A 22780-nucleotide genomic window follows, 5' to 3' on the forward strand; every position below is an offset into this window, starting at 1 on the left:
TTCTCAGATTCAGTCTTCTCCAAATGTCAATGAGATACAAATCTTTCACAAAGGCTAGGGTGCACTTAGCCGCCTTGGCCCACGTTACCTTCTTGGCTGATTTATCCATGGCTGGGTCCAGACAAAAATTTTAATCCCCTCTGATCAATATATTCTCACCACCACCACCACCCCCCTCCCCCCAGATACTTTCATGAATATGTATAAATTTTTCATCATCAAAATTCGGGACATATATATTCATAAGTGTCCAGGATTCTGAGTATATTTGACAATGCATCATCATGAACCTCCCTGCCGGTCAGCCGCCACCCCCTTGAACATTACTGGAACATTCTTTCTGGATTGCCAACCTCCTTGCTCTGGAATTGAAGGAGGACACTGCCACTTGACATACCCATCCCCTTTTTAATTTGGAATGTTCTTGGTTAGTAAGATGGGTGTCTTGCAGGAACACTACATCTGCCTGCAGCTTCTTAAGGTGTACCAGACTATTTTTCTCTTAATAACTCCATTTAGCCCTTTTACTTTAAAACTTGTGAACTTAATTGTTTTACCCATCAACCTAGTGCCTCTTCATCTTCCTCTCCCCCTTCCTTCTTGTCCTCCAATACTTAACTTCTGTTTCTTTGTTTCATGTCGACTCCTTGTGCAGATGTTCATGTGCAAAACAAAACCTAACAAAGTGACAAAACCAAAACCAATAATTCAAAAAAATACCTTTAAAAAAAAACCTTCTTTCCCCAACTCCACTCCTGCCCTTCCCGGTGCCCCTATCCCCTACACAACAGTCAACTCCCCCTCCAATCTGGAGCATGCTTGTGGCACCCATCAAACCTTCCCACCTCCACCACCTAAAAGCTCCCCCGTACCTTTCCTTTTTAAACTTACAACCTTTGTTTTTTTTAAAATATAAAATACAACCTTTGTTTTCTTATCCTTGGCCCACCATCTCCTTATCTTCTTTGGGAATCCTCCTGGGCTGCATCTAGGCTCTTAGCAAACCTTGCCACCTCTTTAGCTTCTGGAAAAAACTTCCCCCCCCCCACCCCTGCAGGAACACTTTTAGGGTCTCTGGATATAGTAATACGAACCCAATACCTTTTTTTAAAAGTTTTTTTTGCCGTATTGAATTCTTCCCATCTTTTTACCAATTTTACACATGTCAAGGAAAATAAATAACCTTTTCCCCCTCCACCTCTTTGTTTGGCTCCCATCACCACCGCGCCCAGGATTCATTCTCTTTCTTGGTATCCACAAAGTCTAATAAAGACCAAATGGCATCTCTGACCCCTTCCACCTGATGTTCCTCTCTTCCCCTTTCCATTCCCAATATCTCAATATCTACCTTTTAAAAAAAAGCAATAGGGTCTTTCCCCTTCCAGATACCTCCCCCATCTCCCTCCTGAATTGCCCTCTTTCTACTGTTGTTTTTTAAAACATTCTTCAGAGGCCTCAACCACTGCCTCCAATGCCTTCATGATATTATCCATAGAGGGCTCCAAGACCGCTCCTTCTCTCCTCCCCATTTTCTTCCTCTCTCTCCTGCCCGTGATGACGTGCTTCCTAGACGACCGCTCTCCCTCTCTCCATGTTTCTCCTGACGCTGCCTCCCGATTTACTGCCGTCGCCACTGCCACTTGCATCGTCGCTGCTGACCTCGTCACCGCTGCCACCTCACTGCCTTCAGGATGCAGGTAAAGCTGCTTTTACAATGCAGCCTGAACCTCCACCCCCGCCTTGGGATGCATGGTCAGAGTCGGGGTTGCCCCCCTCCCTCACAGTCTCTCCCGTGCTATCCCTCTCCACCTGGTCTTCCCGTCACCTGCAGGGCCCATCTCCATCGCCACCGTCGGTACTCCCACCTCTGCTGTCCTCGCTGTTGCTGCCAACGCAGCCACTCGCACCGCTGTCACTGCTGCTGCCTCACCGCTTTTGCTGTTCGCGAGGCCGCTCTGTGGACCCCGGTGACACCTCCTCTCCAACGTTCTCCCTCTCACCGCCTCTCTTGGCCCATTCCTTCCGGCTCCTGCGGGTGTTACCTCGACGTGCAAGCATCGACTCTCCTACAGCAATGCCGGCAATTTTCCCTGGGCCCGCAGACAACTGAGTCCTGTGGTCCTCCAACCCAGTAGCCTGAGCAGGTAAGTTGTTTTTTTCTTCACGCGGGTGCCTCGAACGGGCCCCGCCATTTTCCTTGCTGTGAGGCTGCCTTTCCTGAACTTCATGCTGAGCTAGGGTCATTGTTTCTTTCTGAATTGTCTTTTTTTCTTTCTTCCCCATATCTATACATTTTTTCTGACCTTTTTTTTACTATTTTTCCTGGCTACCTCGGGAGCTCTGAGAATCACGTCAACTCCCTACACTGCATCATGTGACTTCCCAAGAAAAGATAATATTAATCTGGATTGCACAAAGGATTAGCTCACACACTGAGATCTTACAGTATTAATGTTAAACGACTTTAGGGTAGAAGATTATACAGGTCTTAAGAGGCTGGAAGTACATTCTTACATATTTAACCCTAAACTTTGCATATACAGGCTCCAAATTTGTACAAAAGTTGGATATTTATTTCTCAAATTATATGTAATTTTCTCCAAAAGTTTACAACTTTGAATTTCTGTATTCTATCTTTCCATACCCCAATGTGCATCAGATTTCCAAGTCAACTGCAGAATACTTCCTTGCCGCCACTAAAGCTATTTTGATACATTTGACATGATAAAATAATAGTTTTAATTCAGGTTTTGTTCCTTCTATATTCCCCAACAAAAATAAATCTAGATTTTGAGGAATGATATACCAATAATCTGTTCTAAAAACTTTCCTAAATCCATCCAAAAAGTTCTAACTTTAAAACATGACCAAGTAGAATGCAAAAAAAGTTCCTATTTCTTCACCACATCTAAAACATTTATCTACAGTCCGATTTCATTTTGTGCAATTTTTGCGGTGTTAAATGACCCCTCTCCACTGCTGATTCCATCCCTCCATGAAGACTGTTCGTCTTCTCCTGATGTGTTTTCACTGGATTGTGGAGGGTGCAATCGAGACCCGTAAAAACCTGCATGGTCTTGACAGAGCGGATTTGGAGAAGGTCTTTCTTGTGGTTGAGGGTTCACTGCTTAAAAGATTTCCCTTTTAAAACCATCTGCTGGAAGAACTCAGCGGGTCAAGCAGTATCTGTGGGGGAGGAGGGCAGGGAAGGAGTTTTAGATCTTTCAGTTGCTGCCCTGCATCAGGGCTGAGAGTGGAGTCTAGAATGTATTATGACATGAGTATATGGTTGGCTGAGGACAGTGGGAGCTGACAACAATGACAGATGTTGTGGAATACAGGAAAAAGAGCTTCCCTGCTTAACAAACCATAGAACACTACAATGCAAAAGCAGGCCCTTCAGCCCTTCTAGTCTATGCCAAACTATTTTTCTGCCAAGTTCCACTGATCCACACTCAGACCATACCCCTCCCATCCATATACCTGTCCAAATTTTCATTAGATGTCAAAATTGAGCCTGCATTCACTACTTCAGTTAGCAGCTCATACCACTCTGTGCGACGATATTCCCCCTAATGTTCCCTTTAAACTTTCTTCTTTCACACTTAACCCATGACCTCTAGTTTTTTTTTAATCTCACCTAAGGTCAGTAGAAAAAGCCTGACACTATCCGTACCTATCATAATTTTTTACACCTCTTTTGAATCTCCTCATTCTCCCATTTTAAGGAAATAAAGTCCTAACCTGTTTAAGCTTTCCCTGTAACTCAGTTCCTGAAGTCCCATCATATCCTAGTAAATCTTCCCTGCACTCGTTGAAACTTATTGATATTTTTCCTGTAGTTCGGTGTCCAAAACTGCACACAAAACATCCCAAGGCGCTCTGAAAGAACGTTAACGAGAGACATTTTGACCCTGAGCCCTGCAGTGAGCCACAACTTGGCCTGAAGTGGCTTTCAGAAGCTCCTCCCTGGAGGAAGAGCAGAAGCCAACAAGGTGCCAAGCTGTGGGGCAAAAACGAGTGGAAGCCTGGCCTTCTGTGAGGGCGTGGTTGCTTCGGTGCTCACTAAAAAGGCATGGGTGGGAGGTATGCCAAGCTATTGAGCTGGCGGGACTCAAGGACAGGCATGGAGGAACTTCAACAGAAGGGGAAGAATTTTAAAATTGAATGACATTGGGTGCTCTTGCATAGCGAGCCCTATCTTCAAGCATCATTCGAGTGCTCTCTCAGGACGAATTCACCAAACTTATCAGGTCTTGTGTACCTCAGAACCCCAGCAACGATAATCTCCAACCACTGCACCTCCATGCTCTCACCTTCACCTGACTTCCCCCCCGACGATAATGGACAGGGTCTGTTTCACAGGGATATCCGTCAGCATATCTGTGCTGTCTCACCAAGTTGTAAACTCAGGATTCATGAATCTTTTATTGTCATGCAATAAAACCGATGTTATATGATATGAAATTGCATTTAGTCTGCTGTAAGGCAAACAAAGATTCGTCACCCATAACTGTGTTGCCAGGCACAATTCCAAAGCCATCTACAAGTTTGCCGATGACCCCACAGTTGTTGGCAGAATCACAAATGACAATGAGGAAGCAAACAGGAGGGAGATAGATCAGCTCGTTGAGTGGTGTCACAACAACAACTTTGCACTCAACATCAGCAAAACCAAGGAGATGATTGTGGACTTCAGGAGGAAGTCAGGGGAACACAATCCAGTCCTCAGCGAGGGCTCAGTAGTGGAGAGGGTCAAGAATTTCAAATTCCTGGGTGTCAAATTCTGAGGATCTGTCCACGTTGATGCAATCACAAAGAAGGCTCGCCTTCTTGTGAGGTGTCTGAGGTGATTCGGTATGTCACTGAAGACTCCTGTAAACTTCTACAGGTGGACCGTGGACCAGCATTCTGGTTGGTTGCATCACTGCTTGGTATAGAAGTGTCAACTCTCGGGACAAGAATAAACTCCAGAGGGTTGTTAACTCAACATCACAGGCTCCAGACCACTCCATCGAGGACATCTACATGAGGCTGTGTCTTAAAAAAGCAGCCTCTTTCCCCAAAGACCCCACCACCCAGGCCAGGCCCTCATTGGGGGAAAACGTACAGGAGCCAAAAGATGAGCACTGAGCGGCACAAGGACAACTTCTTCCCCTCCGCCATCGGATTCCTGAATAATCAATGAACCAAAGACACTGCCTTACTTTTGCACGATTATGCACGATTATTTTTATTTTTTATATTATTGTGGTGAGAAGGTTATAATATGAATGTTCGCACTACGATGCTGCCGCAAAACACTGAATTTCATGACTTTTACATCACAATAAATCCTAAATCCAACAACAGAAATTGCCCGGTGCCTCTTACAGTCAGAGAAAGAGAAGCAAAAGGGAGTCTCTTCAGAGTCACTCCAGGGCTCCTGCAACTCTCTGCAGTCGTGCAGACTTCATTCCAAGCCATCGGCAACCCGAGCTCCAGATCCAAACCTCCCAACATAATTAAGAAGCCTTCAGTGCCTGAAGCCCCTCAGCACCCTCTCACATGCTGGTTCCAATACCTGGTACCCCCTCAGTCAGTCTTGAGCACCCTGTGACCTGGTGTGAGTCCCTCCAGTCACTGGCCACATTTGAAGGGACAGGCTCTCCGTCTGTACTGTTTGCCTTTCACTGTTTCTCTCCCAATGGGATGGGAATTTGACTTCTGCCCCTTTCTCTTCATGAAATTTTAGGTCAATGTGGTAATGGGTACTAGGGGCACTTGCTGAGATCCGAATAAAAGCATGTTTTTTAAAAAAATTGCACAGCTGCTAAGATATCAGTAACACTAACATCTTGGTATCTCCTCTAGTAAAGAAAAAGTAATTTATGTAGTGTTTAGCTTTCTGCTACATCTGATTTATAAAGGAAAACTGGGCCAGGGCGAGGTTATTTACTCTTGATCATTACATTCATTTGGAAAGTACTTTTTCTACTCTGCCTCAAACAATGAATAAAGTAGAGGTGGGGGGGGGGGGGGAGATACTTAACCTCACTTGGATGCAGAGCTGCACAAAGGCTCAGATCGTCCCAGTAGATTAAATGAGGAGGAAGAAATTAATTGGGCAGGAAGGTGGGTGTTCCTCCAAATTGTGTGCCTCACTGGAGACTTGGCTGGAGTTGCTCACAATGGAAGATCTGCCAAGATTGTTTCAGAAGAAATGTAGCTGAGACGAAGCTGAGTTGGTTATTCTTTTCCTTTAGAAATGGTTTGGAATTCCAGAGCTCGAGTTTTGCCCCTCCATTGAAAGAGGATTCTTTGGCTAGGTCTCACTCAATCTGAATACCAGGAGCTTGTGCATTTTCCTCTTGATGTGCTGTGTTTAACCATGAATCCCTGCAACTCTGAAGGTGTTTACTGAATTAGAATTTATTGTCATGAAGATGTCACAAAATATTGCCACAGTATTACAGTTCAAATACAGTAAAATCCCTGTTATCCGGAATTCAGGCAACTTACGGCCTCAAGAAACTGGCAAAAAAATTGCAGAAAATTAATAGGTAAAAAATGCGCGTTTAAAATTGGCACCATTAGTTCGCCAAACATGCAACACGTAATCTCAAACAACCAGAAAATTGACTTATCTGGCATCTACCAATCCCCATAGGTGCCAGGTCCAGAGGTTTTACTGCATTGCTATAAATTACATTTAAATAAATAAATTAATGCATAAAAAGAGAGAAAGTAAAGTAGTGTCCATTCAGAAATCTGATGGCGGAGGAGAAGAAGCTGTTTTTGGGTGTTTGTCTTCAGGCTCCTGCACCTCCTTCCTAATGGTAGCAGAGTGAAGAGGGCTTGGCCTGGGTGGTGAGGGTGCTTGAGGATAGAGGCTGCTTTCTCAGGACACTACCTCTTGTGGAGTGGGTACCTATAATGGCGTTGGCTGAGTTCACAACCCTCTGAAGTTTTTTTCCTGTCCTTGCTGAGCAAGTCGAGCAGAAGCAGTGGGAGAAAAAGAAATTAATGATCAAGATTTCAAACCTGAAACGTAAGCCATTCTTTTTCTCCCCCTGTTGCTGCTCCACCCACTGATCTCTTCCAGCAGATCTCTTCTTTCTCCTGAAACTGGTTAAACATGCACAATCATCAGCCAACCTTGAAGTCACACTAATCTGCTCTGGACACCTCGAAGACTGCTGCCTGGATTTCCGCACTGAATTCGGTGACTTCGTCGGAGTCTATTTCATTACCCAGGGCTCTGGGATTTTGACCGACCTTTTTATAATCTGACTTCCGCCAATTTGGCCCTTTCTCTTCAGTGAAAGCCTTAAATCAGCTTGGCTGTGATTCAACACAGATGTGGCGGCTTAGTTCTGCTGAAGGACTCCATTGGAGTTCTTCCAAATTCATTTAGTCTTTTCACGGGAGACTCTCAGCTGGCGGAGGGGAGGTGGCTGCTCGCTGCTGGTGTGAAATACAAAACTCTGCAGCCGCTGTGATTGTAGTGATTAAAATAAAGATGCTGAAGATGCTGGTCCCGTAGTGTCCATAGGAGATAAAGGTAAAACTGTGCTGGAGTGCAGTTCAGTTTGGAGAGGGATGGAATCTGCAGTAATCAGTGTCCGTAGGAGGTAAAGGTAAAACTGTGCCAGAGTGCAGTTCAGTTTGGTGAGGGATGGAATCTGCAGTAATCATCCCACTTTCTGAAGCCTTTGCAGACGCTTGCTGGTCAGGTGTTCTTTCTAGAGGACAGATATTATTGAACTAGAAAGGGTACAGAGAAAGATTGACAAGAAACTGGAGAGTTTGAATTATAAGGAGATGCAGGATATGGTTGGATTTTACCCTGGAGTGTAAGAGGCTGAGGGGTGACCTTATAAAGATTGATAAGATTACACGGGACATTGGCAAATAGTCACATTCTTTTCACCAGAAAAACTAGAGAGCATAGGGATGTATAAATAGGGCTGCGTGGTTAACAGAGTGGTTAGCGCCATGCCTTTGCAACGCCAGCAATCGGGACCGGGGTACGAATCCCATGCTGCCTATAAGAAATTTGAATGTTCTCCCTGCGTTTGCGTGGGTTTTCCCTGGGGGTTCCGATTTCCTCCCACTGTTCAAAACGTACCAGGGGTTGTAGGTTCATTGGGTGTAAATTGGGCACCACGGGCTCATGGACAATCTAAGCAATCTAGAAAAGGGGACAGAGTGCATTGTATCTAAGTATGGTGATGATTCCCAAATTGAGTGGAAAAACAAATTGTGCAGAGGTTACAGAGAGTCTGCAGAGAGCTATAGATAGATTGAATGAGTGGGTAAGGGTCTGGCAGATGGACTTTGGAAGGAAAAATGGAAGATCAGAATATTATGTAAATACCAAATGATTGCAGCATGTTGCCATGCAGATGGACACAGGAGTGCTTGTGCATGATTCACAAAAGGATGTTTGCAGGCGCAGCAGACTGTTAAAGGAGGCAGATGGAATGTTGGCCATTGCTAGAGGGATGGAATTTAAGAGCAAGGAGGTTATGCTGCAACTGAACAAGGTACAGTTGCCCCACAAGATGGCGGCGCTGCCAGAGCCACTGTAGTGCTGGTGCAGACCTGCAGGGAGCGGAGATGCAGCCCCCCCTCAAGGTCCGACTGCCCAGTCGACTGCCATCAGCTCCACACGGCTTTGAACGGCCCATTGAGGGAGCTAACGGTGGTTTTAGTTGAAATTCCAGATCTGCAGGTCTGCACACAAGATGGCAAGATGGCAGCACCTCTTGATCAGCAGCGGCCACGAGGGGCTGCAGACACCGGGGAAGCAGAGGACTAGAACAAGGCACCAGAGGATGGGAAGATCTGAGAAGGAGAAGCGGAGGAGACATCCCGCAGGAACAGTGACCGTGGTGGCGAACCAGTGAGGGTGGCTGAGCGACCAGTGAACGCAGAGAACTGTTGGCAACTCAAGGCAAGGAACTCGTGGAAGCTGTGGGCTGCTGGATACTGCGGCCAGAAGACTCGCACCGGGCTGTGGGCTGCTGGATACTGGCTGGAGAGGTACCAGGTATCAGAACCATTGCAAGGAGGTGCCGAGTGCACTGGAGGGTCCCTGATCGTGTCAGGTTCAGATCTGGAGCTCGGGTTGTCAGTGATTTGGAATGGACTTTGTGTGGCTGCAGTAGCTGCGGAAGCACTAGGGAGGAATCTACGGACATTCGGTGGCTCTGGGGGATTCTCTTTTGCTTCTCTCTCTCTGACTGTAAGTCTGACTGTAAGACGCACTTAAGTAATTCCTGCCGGTGTCTGCCTTGCAGCAGGCAAAAAGGAATTTCATGAAATATGACACTGTTTATTACTGTGACAATAAATTGAATCTTGAGGTATTGGTGAGGCCGCGTCTGGAGCACTGCGTGCAGTTCTGGCCTCCTTACTGGAGGAATGATGGACTGGCTTTGGAGGTGATGCAGAGGAGGTTCACCAGGTTGATTCCAGAGATGAAGAGATTAGCCTATGAGGAGAGATTGAGTTGCCTGGGACTGTACTCACTGGAATTTAGAAGAATGAGAGGGGATCTTATAGAAACATATAAAATGAAAGGCAAAGATTAGATAGAGGTAGGTAAGTTATTTCCATTGGTGGACCAGAAATAGGGGACATAATCTCTAAATTCAGGGTAGTAGATTTAGGACTGAGATGAGGAGGAACATCTTTTCCCAGAGGTTGAGATATCTGTGGAATTTGCTGCCAATTGAACCAGTGGAAGCAACCTCAGTAAATACATTTAAGACAAAACTGCATAGATTTTACATAGTTTGGGAATTAAGGGATAAGGGGAAAAGGCAGGTAGGTGGGGATGAACCAATCATCAGATGAACCATTATCTCATTGATCATGCAAGGTTGAAGGGCCGGATAGCCGATTCCTGCTTCTATTTCTTAAGTTCTTTTGTTTAAGGTGAGGTGGGGGTGTGGGGAAGTATGTTGGGGGAGAGGGGTAGGCATCTTTTTCTGGGTATGTGGTGGAGGCAGGGATAGTTACAAAGTTAAAGTGGCATCCACATAGGTACGTGGAATGAAAAGATTTGGAGTCATGTGAACCCAACACAAGTAAATGGGACTAACCAGAGAGGCAACCTGGGTGGCACGGATGAGTTAGGCGGAGGGGCCTGTTTCCCTGCTGCGTGGCTTCATGACTCGATACGGTTGTTGGATTGCCTGTGTGGACCAGATTCGAACCCAGCATAGTGCCAGTTTTCAATCCTCTTCCTGCAAATTCCGTGGGTGGCATGGTTAGTGTAATGCTGTTACGGTGCCAGCGATCAGAACCGGGATTTGAATTCCGCGCTGTCTGTGAGGAGTTTGTATGTTCTCCTCGTGTCTGCGTGGGTTTTCTCCAAGTGTTCCGGTTTCCCCTCACTCTTTAAAAACATATGGGGGGGGGGGGATTGTATGTTAATTGGGTTTCACAGACTCGTGGGCTGAAAAAAGAGCCTGTTACTGTGCTGTATTTCTAAATTTAAAAATTTAAATTTAAATTCCTTGCATATCTTGAGATGTTGGCAGGACAAACAACTTGCTTCATTGCCAGAGTAACACTTCCAGCCAATGAAAGGGTTAATGGTCTAATTTTAGTTGTGGAGCAGTCACCGTGATATAAACTTCAGATGCCCATGTAAGGACAGTGGTCTCATTCTTAAACTCTCCACAAGTTGCTCCTGCAGTGTTGTCTTGGGGCTGTGCCCAGTGTTATCCAGCCAGCTCGTACTCTTTCTGGGCCATTCCTTGGAGATTTTAAATGTACAGCCAACCCAGCCGAGAATATGCTTTCTCTGTTGTGTTTTTCTTGGCTCAGAGCAGCAAGGGTGGAATGTATTTTTCTCTTATGAGAGAGGGGGAAAAAAAGACACTTTTCCCAAAAGCTGAAACAAAGAAAAAACTGTTCTTCTGTCAGGGAGAGAAAACATTCGTTTAGTGGGTGTTGTGCAATTCTCAGCAGAACAGGCAGCCTGTGAGTTGTCGCACTGGAGCAGAGTACACCAGCGAGCTCAAGAACAGCTTTCCATCCCACGTGTGCAAAGTGAGCTTAACCACCAGACAGTGTAGTGCATCATGAGTCCCTCAAACCCCTCAGAAAACCGAGGACCTTTCCTCCCCACTCCCTCCCTTGCTCATAAGACATTACAGTACAGGTCCTTCACCCCACAATGTTGTACTGGCCTGTGTACCATATATACAGGTAGTCCTCAACTTACGATGGGATTGCGTTCCAGCACTCCCATCATGTCGAAAAAAGCGTAAGTTGAATAAGGGCAGCGGGATCAGTGTGGGGACCAACACAGAGCTGTAGGGAGAGAGTGGGGCAGTGGGATTGGTGTGGAGACTGATACAGCACTGTTGTGCGACATTGAACATCATAGCCAAGCCAAAATTCGAAGTACAGCATGGATTCGAACCATCATAAGTTGAACCATCGTAAGTTGGGGACTCGTGTAATAGTCGATCCTATGTAAAAGTCGACCTCCTCCCTCTATTTTTCTTTCATCCTGAAATCAGAGCATTTCATTGCCCTAGTTGCCATTCCACTACCTGCTCTGTAACAAAGCTAAGATCTTCCCTGACCTTACCTGTTGTCCTCAGTCTCAGCTCGCCGAAGCCCCTCAGGCCAAAATCTCTAAATCCCAACTCCTATACTTGGCCACTCGCACACAGGCTGCTATGCTTAAACTTCCCTTCTTTTTATTGGCTACATTATGGGCCAATGCCGAGGTTTAAATGAGCACCTACCCAGCAAAGCACCATAACATGGGTTGGGAAGGATAGGTTTGGGCTGAGGAGGAGATAGCTGGAGCAGAACACTTCTGATAACAATGTAAGTATCATTTTTTTGCCCAGTTCCTGGGAAAAGATTACCCAGGGGATCAAGGTGTCCCTGCACTAGTCTATAAAATGTTTGCCCCACAACCACAAATGTTCTATTTACTCATTTCTTGTGGTACCCTGAACTTACAGTATTTAAATTCTCCAAATAACCTGTGACTCATCCTTTACATGTAGAGGGCCATGTTGTGTGAGTTAATCAAGGCTGCTGCATAATTTATCTGGGATGGAGTGAGATGGCCAATCAGCCAGAGTTCCTCATTGCTGCCCAGTGACCCCAGAGTTAGAGAGAGGGGACATCACCCAGAGTTCCTGCTCCCCATCACTGCTCAGTGACCCCGGGGTTAGAGAGAGGGGGTAAAATCAGACAGGGTTCCAAAACTTCAGTAATATATCTTTACCTCCTATGGACACTGCGAGACTGGCTGAGTTCCTCCAGCATTTCTGTGCTTTGACTACAATCACAGTGTGTGTAGACTTTAGTGTTTTACCCTCTTATTACAGTGAGGCTTTGGATGACAGTCGTAGCCTGACCTACAACTAGTTCTACCACTTATCTGAAAACCCGACATGTGGCAGACTCCCCCTCCACTAGCCCAATGCATCGTGTTGTTCAGGACATGATCCCCTTGATTGTGTGAGCAGCTCGCAGGAGCTGCACGGTATAGATAGGGAAGTGATGTGACAACCTTAAACCTTCTGAGTGAATCGAGACAGCCTGTCCCGTAACTTGTGACGTCAGATGCACAAAATAGTGGAGCCGCTTGTTGACCTTTCTATCATGGCAACCTTGGTCACTTGGTCCACTCTTCAAGTTTATTTGTCATTTGATTATACCAGTACAACCTGACGAAACAGCGGTCCCCGGTACGTGCTGAACAGTGCAAAACACGTGTAACACTCACACAGACAAATGCTACCTTTACACAGTATAAACGTACACATTAAAATGAATATTCTTAATAAATTGTAGAGTCATGGAGAGTTGATTTTAGCAGTTATTCAGCTGTCTCACTGCTCATGGGAAGAAACTGTTTCTCAACCTGATGGTTATGGCTCTGATACTAATGTAGCTCTTTCCTGACAGGAAGATGCTGTGTGTGGGGTGGAAGGGATCTGCCCTGAATTTTGTAAGCCCTCTTTTAACAATGATACTGGTAAATCCATTGATGGTCGGGCCACTTTTATGGTCCTGTGGATTGATCTCTGATCCAATACTCTACAGCAACCGTGCAAAACAGTGATGCAGTGGGCTAGGATGCTTTCAATAGAGCTCCCATAGAAGGTAGTCAAAATGGTGGCCAGTAGCCTTGCCCGGCTCAACCTTCTCAGGAAGTGCAGTGGCTGTTGTCCCTTCTTATCAAGTGAAGATATGCTGTGTGTTCAGGATACACCACTTCTAAAAGGAAAGTAACCTTCTGGTGACGCATCTTGGGTGTCTGAACAATGATTCTTTCTGCCGAGGCTGGCTTCATTCCCTGACACTGCCACAAAACAAGTTAACCTCACCAGGTCCTGCACTGCATCAAACGCCCTGGGCTCAAGAGCACTCAATAGAGCACACGGAAGGTTCTGAGATCCCCATGAGAAATAGTCATCTGCACCTCACTCCCAGCGGTGGCAAAATCTGCTGAGGGAGCACTTACACAAGAGCACTCCTCCACTGGCAGGGCAGGGAGGATACTCTGGGCTTGCTGGCAGGGCTTGTATCCCCTGACTGAACCCCAAAGCAGGAGGAGCTTGTGGTGGAGGACGCGGACAAAAATTTTTTCAAGCTGAACGCAAAGATAATTTCAGATTTGCTGTATCACACAAGTTGGAGAAACATTAAATTAACTTTTATTGAATTTAGCATGTTTAATCACATCATGATGCTGTCACAATGTGTTAGTTCAACTGACCTAAAAGTGTTTGGCCGCTAATTTTCATTTGTATTCAGCATCTGGTGTCAGTGTCCAACAATAGTCAGCCAGCATTGATGGATTCCAGTTGCCCTGATATCGCTTTTCCTTGGTCACAATGTTCTGTGAAACCTTTCACCGTGTTCGTCACCGACTGCACCAAGATCAGTAGGGAAGTCCAAGTGCCAATGCAGAAAATGAATTTTCAATGACAGGAGGGTCTTCATGGTTTTGTCTGCTTGAAGTAGACTTAAAACATGACAGAAAATCACAAAAATAGGTTATATATATTAAAAAAAGATGCGTGATAGGAAATTTTATGGTGATTTTCGTGATCAGCAGCCCAAAATCCATAAAATACACCCTAAAGTGTTCAGGAAGCAAAATCTTCATTGTCTAATGTATTTAGTCACCGCTCATCCTTCTACGCTCCAAAGAGAAAAGCTAACCTATGCTAACTTTGCCTTCAATCCAGGCAACATCCTGGTAAATCTACTGTAATGAAATGTTTTGAGAGATTGGTCATGGCAGAATCAGCTCGTACCTAAGTAAAGACCTGACCCACTGCAATTTGCGTGCATTTTATATTGATTCTGGAGAAGCATGCCCAGGCTTAAGACAACATTGCATCACACCAGCACTGAGTGCATGCCCAGGCATGTATGAAGTGACCAAAACAGCTTGCTTTGTGGGCAATGCACTAGTAGACTTAAAATATGACAGGAAATCACAAAAATAGGTTATAGCTAAAAAAAAAGGTACATGATAGGAAATTTTTAAGGTGATTTTCATGATCAGCAGCCCAAAATCCATAAAATACACCCAAAAATGTTCAGGAAGAAAAGACTTCATTCTCCGGTGTAATTGAAACCCTGTGGTTCATTGAATCTTCGCAGCAGCAACTTAAGATCATGGCAGTAGCTACTTATACCTTCTGGAAATAATGTGTATTCTTCGTATGCTGATGTATATAAACTCTTCTGACTAATTTCCAACTTCTCTGATTTTAAGCTCTACAAAAAGCCTGATGTCCCCCTTTACAAGAAAATCCGATCAAGTAAGACACTTTTACTGTATCTTGTATGATTCATTTTAAAAATCTTCATCTTTATTTCCTCCTGTAATCTGCGTTGTTTTAAATGATCATGCCTGGTGAGTTTACTGCCAAGCTAGTCAATAGAGTACAGTACCACATGGCACCTTGCCTCGGCCCGGGAGGCTCGTCACCTGGGGCTGGGTTTCCGAGGTGCCCCGGCTGAGTTTGGTTGTGGCACTGCAGCACTCCATCCAGGTGTGTCGGGCCTATCCTATCTGGAGCACCACCACTAACCATGCCTGTTCCCCAGTGACCATCACCTCCCACCTTTCTCTCAGCCTCCAATGAGAGGGCCGCCATTATGGATGATGCAGGCTTTGGGTAAGAACAGGATGGTACTCGCGCAAGGAACCCCCCCTCCTCTTTAACCTTCCTTCCCCTCATTGCCAAGGTGAGTGAGCCTTGTGCAGCTGCGGGGTCACAAGGCAGGTGACAGCAGATTCAGCATCAGCCCCAAGCGAGGCACCACAGCAAAGGGACAATCTTATCCAGGGAGGGGTACGGGGGAGTCACCACTGTCACCACCACTGGTGCTCGACTATAGGCAGAAAGCTGACAGGTTGAAGTTTCTGAACAAACCAAAGATGGTGTGGTGGAAATTGCAAAATGCACAGATGGAGCTGAATTATAACATGCAAGGCCTGGGGCAGGAGCCTTCAATAAATAGACAGGGCAACATGTCTCGGTACTGTATCCTTGCAGCTCAACAATGACTTGTTACATTATACCTAATTCTCTGCTAATAGGTTATCTCTACAGCTTTGAAAAGAGCACAATTTTCAGAGCATAGGGTTACATTGAAAAGAAACCTGTATCAGTACAAAGCAAGGCAAGCATGATAGCACTGTTGAGATCATTCAGAAACTTGATAGCTGCAGGGAAACTATCTTTAAACCATAACACATAAGAGCAGAAACATACAAGTTCCCTGCCATTTAGTTATAAGCTGATCCATTCTTCCACTCAGCCCCACTGCCTGGACTTCTCCCTATAACCTTTGATGCCCTGGCTCATCAAGAACCTATCAGTCTCTGCCTTAAATATACCCAATGGCCCGGACTCCACAACTGCCTGTGGCAACAAATTCCACAGATTAACCACTCTGAGTGAAGTAATTCCTCTGTTCTAAGTGGAAGCCCTTCAATCCTGAAGTTGTACCCTCTTGTCCTAGACCCTCCCACCATGGGAAACAACCATTCTACAATCTACTCTGTCAAAGCCTTTCAACATTTGAAATGTTTCATTGTGATCCCACCTTCATTCTCCTAAATTCCAGCAAATACAGGACAAGAGCTGTCAAATGTTCCTCATGTGATAACCCTTTCATTCCCAGAATCATCCTTGTGAACCACCTCTGAACCCTCTCCAACGTCAGCACATCCTTTCTTAAATGATGAGCCCAAAACTGCCCACAATACTCCCAAGTAAGATTTCACCAGTGCCTTCTAAAGCCTCACATATTCTATTCCTTTTGAAATGAATGCCAAAATACCTGTTTGTGTGTGCTTTCACACTCCTGAGCCTTCTCCCCATTGGAAGGAGGGAGGTGTCCTAGACAAGTCCTTCAGTAGGTTGGCTGCCGTCCTTAGGCAGCAGAGAGGTGAGGACGAAGTTTGTGGAAGGGAGGGAAGGGAGCTGCATTTACCCTACCACCCCCCCCCCCCCCCGCAGCTCCTTCCAATTTCTGATTCCGTCCCACACTGTGATGCACCCAACTTTTGACGCTGCACCTGTAGAGATTGTGGAGAATCAAGGGGGACGATGCCGGCTGACCTGCTGAGTCCATGCAGCTTTTCGTCGTGTTGGGGCAAGGCTTGGTTGGGAAGTTCCCTGTTTGGTCTTATGGTTTAAAGACAGTTTTCCTGCAGCCATCAGGCTTGGTCTGCAGTTCCAAGAGTTGTGCTGGGTGCCAATGCCATTCTAGGAAACACAAGGTCCCGCAGACACTGGAACCTAGAGCTCTGGGGTCCAGCAGTGGAGAGAGATGGAGGGTCGATGTCTCGGGCCAAGACCCTTGGCTGGTGATTCAGAGGCATAGCCTCTCCATTACCTTCCACAGATCCCGCCTGGCCCACAGAGTTCCTCCAGCAACGCTGCTTTCCCAGAGCTGGTAGGCTTCACCGCTTCCAGTGAGGAAATCAAACCCTCCATGGTCCCTCCTCGCTCAGTGTCGGGGAGGCTGTTCCGAACACAACACACTGAAGCATCTTTCCAGCTTGCAGATGCATTACTTCTATCAGTGATTGACAAGTCGTGGGGATTATCGGTGTGTATCTGGAGATCTCATAACATCTTCTGTTCTTGCTCTAGATGTGTTTGTCGACGTTAAACCTCTCTCCGGCTGTGAGCCCACTACTTGCAACTGTAAGAGGCCAGCAAACCCAGCGGAGAAGAGCTGTACGGAGGACTGCCTGAACAGGTAGGGTGTCCATGTATGCCTTCGTCCCAAACCAAAAGCCTAACCTCGGCTCTGTTGCTGCCATGGATGCCAGATCCCCGCCCGTCTCTGGAGCATGACCGGCCTGCAGCTTTCCCGAGTGATCCAGGGAGCTGCGGTTGATCTCAGAGAGCCTCGCTGTGCAGGCCAAAGCCCCGCACAGGGAATGTGTTCTCCAATTGCTTCTTGTTGGGGAGGGATATCAGAGCAGTCAGCCGTGTCCTGCTGCTCATCACTGCTTCACTGTTTGAAGTAAGAAGGGATGATGTTACATATTCAAAGGGTGAAAGCTGGGGAGGGGTCCAAGATGAGTGGGTATAGGGCAGAAGGCAGGAGAGGTGGAGAGACAGGAAGAGGGAGAGGCCACTGAAAAGGTGGGGGAAGTTAGAGAGGAGTAAGAAGAGATGGCAAGAGTGGAACCAGATAGAGGTGAGTGGGGTTTCCCAAAATGAGAAAACTAAATGCTCATGCCATTGGGTTGAAGACTATGCAGAAGGAATCAACATGTTATTCCTAGGGTTTCTGTTTGGCTTCACCCTGCTGATGTGAATGGTGAGGGGGAGTCGAAATGGTTGGTGACAGGAAGTTCAAGCCCAGACCCCAGACAGTAATGGGGCTGTCCTTATTCTCACACTCGCGAGTCCTCTTCTCGGCAAGAGTTGGGTGGAGAGAGTGCACGGTGGTTCACCCATAGCACAGCACAAGCTGCAGGCTCCTTGTCACGGAGCAGAGGGACCAGGGAAGCGAGCCAGCCTCATTTCATCACTGCTCTCTGCTGTGGTCTGTTTTTGCATATCTGAGGAAGGCTCATTAGCAGCTCTTGGCCCTTCGCCCAAAGAAACTGTGCGCTGGTGTTTTTTTTATTATTAATTATAATCGAAAGATTTGAGTTGTAATAAACAGCCAGGCTGATTGTGCCACCTGCACTGAGACCCCCAGTGCCAGCGTTGAAACAGATGCCCAGGCAGCGATCCAGTCCTGATTCATCTAGGCTGGCAGGAATGTCGACACCTCCTGCCTGCTCCCACTTGTGGAGCAGCAAGCCGACCAGCTTGTTTCCTCCCTGCGAGGAAACAATCATCAGGGTGGGGATTTTGTGGTAGGGAGTCATGAGGAGTGACCTAGGAAGCAGAGGAGGTTCAGATGGTACATAACTGAGATGCAGAGCCTGACGAGGGTAATGGAATAAAACATTCCAGCACAGTTGGGGTAACCTGGTTAGTGTGATGCAGTTACAACACCAGCAACCGGCTGTGAATCCCGCACTGTCTGTAAGGAGTTCGTACCTTCTCTCCGTGTCTGCGTGGTTTCCTCTGGGTGCTCCAGTTTCCTCCCCACTGTTCAAAACGTACCAGGGTTGTAGGGTAATTGGGTGGCACGGGCTTGTGGGCCGGAAGAGCTTGTGACCGTGATGCCTTTCAAATACAAAAATTTAGTATGGGCCCTTTGGTCCACAATGTTGTGCCAACCTACTTAACAATCTAAGTATTCCTTCCCTCACACCCATAAACCTCCATTTTTCTTGCATCTTTTAAATGTCCCAGCCTCCTCCACCACCACGCTAGACAAAAACTTACTCCTGATGTCTCCCCTAAACTTTCCTCTCCTCGCCATATACAGATAACTTAATAGAGGTCTCCAAGATTATGAGAGCCATAGACAAGGTAGACATCCAGTACCTTTTTCCCAGGGCAGGAGTTGCAAACATCAGAGGACATCTGGACAAAATGAAGGGAGGGAAGTTTAGGAGAGACATCAGGGGTAAGCTTTTTTACACAGAGATGCGGGTGCCTAGAATGCAATGCCAGGGTGATGGTGGAGGCTGGAACGTTAGGGACATTTAAGAGACTCTTAGACAGGCACATGGATAGAAGTAAAATAGGGGGTTAAGAGGTAGGAAGGGTTCAGTATTTTTGGTAAATATATATATATATATATATATATATATATATAGGTCATGTCCTATCATGTTCATAACATAGACTGCAGGAAACTTTTCCCTTTATTAGACGGAGATAAAACAAAAGGGTATAGATTTGGGGTAAGGGGTAAGAGGTTCAGAGGGGGCATGAGGAGAACCTTTATCACACCGAGAGTGGAGAGTACCCAGAATGCACTGCTAGAGAGAGATTGGTTGAAGCTGGGTCACTGGCATCATTTATCCAGATGATCATTGAATTGCTTCGTCAAAGGAGTCAATGGGGTTCATACATAAGAGTATGGTTGGCACAGGCCATAAGGCAGAAATGGGCCATTGGCCCTTTGAGTCTGTTCCACCACTCAATTCATGGCTGATGTCTTTTTCCTTTCAGCCCCATTCTCCTGCCTTCTCCCCATAACCTTCATCACCCTAACTAATCAAGAATCCATCAGTGGGCAGCACAATTAGCATAGAGGTTAGCGCAACACTGTTACAGAGCCAGGAACCTGTTTCAAATCCAGTGCTGTCTTTAAGAAGTTTGTTCTCCCCAAACTCCTCCCACCCTTGAAAAAGTACAGGGTTGTAGGTTTATTGGATGGCACGGGCTTGAGGGCCTGAAGGGCCTGTTACGGTGCTGTATGTCTACATCTTTAAAAAAATTAAAATTTATATTCAAGTTCTGTCAAACTTAATGCTAACATTGCATTTGCCTTCCTTACCACCGACTCAACCTGCAAGTACAAAGTTCAAAGACGCAACCTGCAAGTTAAACTTTAGGGAATCCTGCACTGGTTCCCCCAAGTCCCTTTGGACCTCCGCTTTCTGAATTTTCTACCCATTTATTCCTTCTGCCAAAGTGCATGACACTTCCTTGACTCTACATTCCACATGCCACTTCTTTACCCACCTGTCCAAGTCCCTTTGCAGACTCCCTGCTTCCCCATGCTACCTTCTTATCATCCACAAACAAAACCCTCAATTCTATCATCTAAATCAGTGGTTTTTAAACTTTTTCTTTCCACTCACAGACCACTTTAAGTAATCCTTATCCATAGGTGCTTTGTAATTAATAAAGGATTGCTTAAGGTGGTCCGTGAGTGGAAAGAAAAAGTTTGAAAACCACTGTTTTCATCGCACCTAATTGATTTGTTATGTGCACAGTTTCATAACTGCAAAGGAAATGGGCCAATGACAATTTTTCTCAATAACATTTGGGTCTAGAGCAGTGGTTCTCAACCTTTTTTTCCCACTCACAGACCATCTTAAGTAATCCCTTGCTAATCACAGAGTGCCTATGGCATAGGGATTACTTAAGGTGGTCTGTGAGTGGAAAGAAAAAGTTTGAAAACCACTGGTCTGCATCAGTTACAGGCAGCATGAAAAGTAGCAGATCCAGCATCAACCCCTGCAGAACAACCACTAGTTACCGGCAGCCCAGTTAGAAAAGGCCTCCTTTATTTCTACTCTGCCTTCTGCCAGTCAGCCAGCCTTTCCAGTAGCTTTACCTTAGAGCATACAGCACAGAAACAAACCGTTCAGCCCTTCCAGACTGTGCCAAACTATTATTCTGCCTTGTCCCACTGACTGCACCCAGTCTATACCCCTCCCATCCATGTACCTGTCCAAAATCTTCTTGTGTTAAAATTGAGCCCACTTCAGCTGGCAGCTTGTTCCAGACTCCCAACACTCTCAGTGTGAAGAAGTTCCCACTCATCTTCCCCATAAACTTTTCCCCTTTCACCCTTAATCCGTATCCTTTGGTTTGTCTCTCACCTAACCTTTGTGGAAAAGCCTACTTGCATTTGCCACTCATAATTTTGTATATCTCTATCAAATCTCCCTCATTCTTCGATGTTCCAAGGAATAAAGTCCTCTCCTGTTTATCCTTTCCCTGTGATTCAGTTCCTCAAGTCCCGGCAACATCTTATAAATCTTCTCTGCACTCTTTCAATCTTATTGATACCTTTCCTACAGTTAAGTGACTGAAACTTCTCACAGTAGTCCAATTTGGTCTCACTAATGTCTTGTACATCTTCACCAAAACGTCCCAACTCCTGCTTTGATTTATTAAGGCCAATGTGCCTTTACAACTCTATCTACTTGTGACACCATACCATGATACCATGAGCACCTGTCTTGCAACAGTGCAGCACCTCACTCACATCATATGCCGCTCCATGACCCAACTTCCCAGATAATCGAGATCCTGGACCCTCCTCCTCACTGTACCTTCCTCCACGGTTGCAGGATGATCTTTGCGGAGTGTGCACCGAGCACGTGTCCCTGCGACGAGCACTGCTGCAACCAGCGGATCCAGAGGCATGAGTGGGTGCAGTGCCTGGAGCGGTTTCGGGCCGAGGGCAAAGGCTGGGGCATCCGTACCAAGGAAACTCTGAAGGCTGGGCAGTTCATCATCGAGTATCTGGGCGAGGTGGTCAGCGAACAAGAATTCAGGTACAGGATCAAGAATCTATCGTAAGTAACGTCAAGAGATTGAATTTAGGAGCAGGGAGGTAATGCTGCAACTGTACCAGGTCCTGGGGAGGCCGCATCTGGAGCACTGCATGCAGGTCTGGTCTCCTTATTTGAGGAAGGATGGACTGGCTTTGGAGGCTGTGCAGAGAAGGTTCACCAGGTTGATGCCAGGGATGAGGGGGTTGGCCTATGAAGAGGGATTGCCCTCGCTAGAACTTAGAAGAATGAGAGGGGATCTTATAGAAATGTCTAAAATTATGAAAGGTATAGGTAAGATAGAAGTCGATAAGTTGTTTCCATTGGTGGGGGAGACCAGATCTAGGGACATAGCCTCAAGATTCAGGGTAGTCCAGAAATGAGAAGGGACTGCTTTTCCCAGAGGGTGGTGAATCTGTGGAATTCACTACCCATTGAAGCAGTGGAGGTGACCTCAGTAAATATATTTAAGACAAGATTGGATAGATTTTTTACATAGTTGTGGAATTAAGGGTTATGGGGAAAATGTGGCGATGAGCCCATCATCAGATCAGCCATGATCTCATTGAATGACGGAGCAGGCTCGACGGACCGGATGGCCGACTCCTGCTCCTATTTCTTCTGTTCTTATGAATTCCCAGCTGCCTGACTCCCACTGAGCATAGGAAGGATGTTATTGGCACGAGAGCATACAAAGGAGATTCACCAGGTCATTGCCTGGATTGGAGTCATGGGAAGATACTGGGTAGATGGGGCTGGTTTACCCAGGATTGAAGGAGGCCGAGGGTGACCTGATTCAAGTGTACAAGATTATGAGACATGGGTAGGGTGGATAGCCAAAATCTTTCTCCCTGTGATAGGAATATCGAAAACAAGAGAGCACAGTTTTAAGGGGAGAAGTAAGAGGTATAAAGAAGATCTGAAGTATTGAACAGAGAGCAAACGAAGGAGACAAAGAATGTGTGGGAGAAAAAGAGGAAAGACTCATCGCTCCCCCAGGATGAGACTGGAAACTAACAATGGGTTCATTGTAAAATGCCGGAAATCCTAAAATAAAGGTGGAGCTGATGCTGGAGAACAGAGACACAGTGCTGCTCTGAAGGGTTCATCCGCCTAGTCCTAATGCCA

At 46.2% G+C, this 22780-nt stretch overlaps 1 protein-coding gene across 11 annotated transcripts in view; it reads left to right on the forward strand.

Moving 5' to 3' along the window:
• ash1l (ash1 (absent, small, or homeotic)-like (Drosophila)) overlaps nucleotides 1-22780 on the forward strand; it is a 371451-nt gene that overhangs the window by 283531 nt on the left and 65140 nt on the right. For all 11 annotated transcript variants that reach the window (XM_069940548.1, XM_069940547.1, XM_069940556.1 and 8 more), the window contains 3 exons: nucleotides 14759-14804; nucleotides 17154-17262; nucleotides 21449-21655. In XM_069940548.1, coding sequence (XP_069796649.1) covers nucleotides 14759-14804; nucleotides 17154-17262; nucleotides 21449-21655 — 362 coding nt within the window. The remainder of the gene's footprint in view (nucleotides 1-14758; nucleotides 14805-17153; nucleotides 17263-21448; nucleotides 21656-22780) is intronic.

The sequence above is a fragment of the Narcine bancroftii genome, chromosome 5 (assembly GCF_036971445.1).
Source record: "Narcine bancroftii isolate sNarBan1 chromosome 5, sNarBan1.hap1, whole genome shotgun sequence".
Taxonomy (NCBI): Eukaryota; Metazoa; Chordata; class Chondrichthyes; order Torpediniformes; family Narcinidae; genus Narcine; species Narcine bancroftii.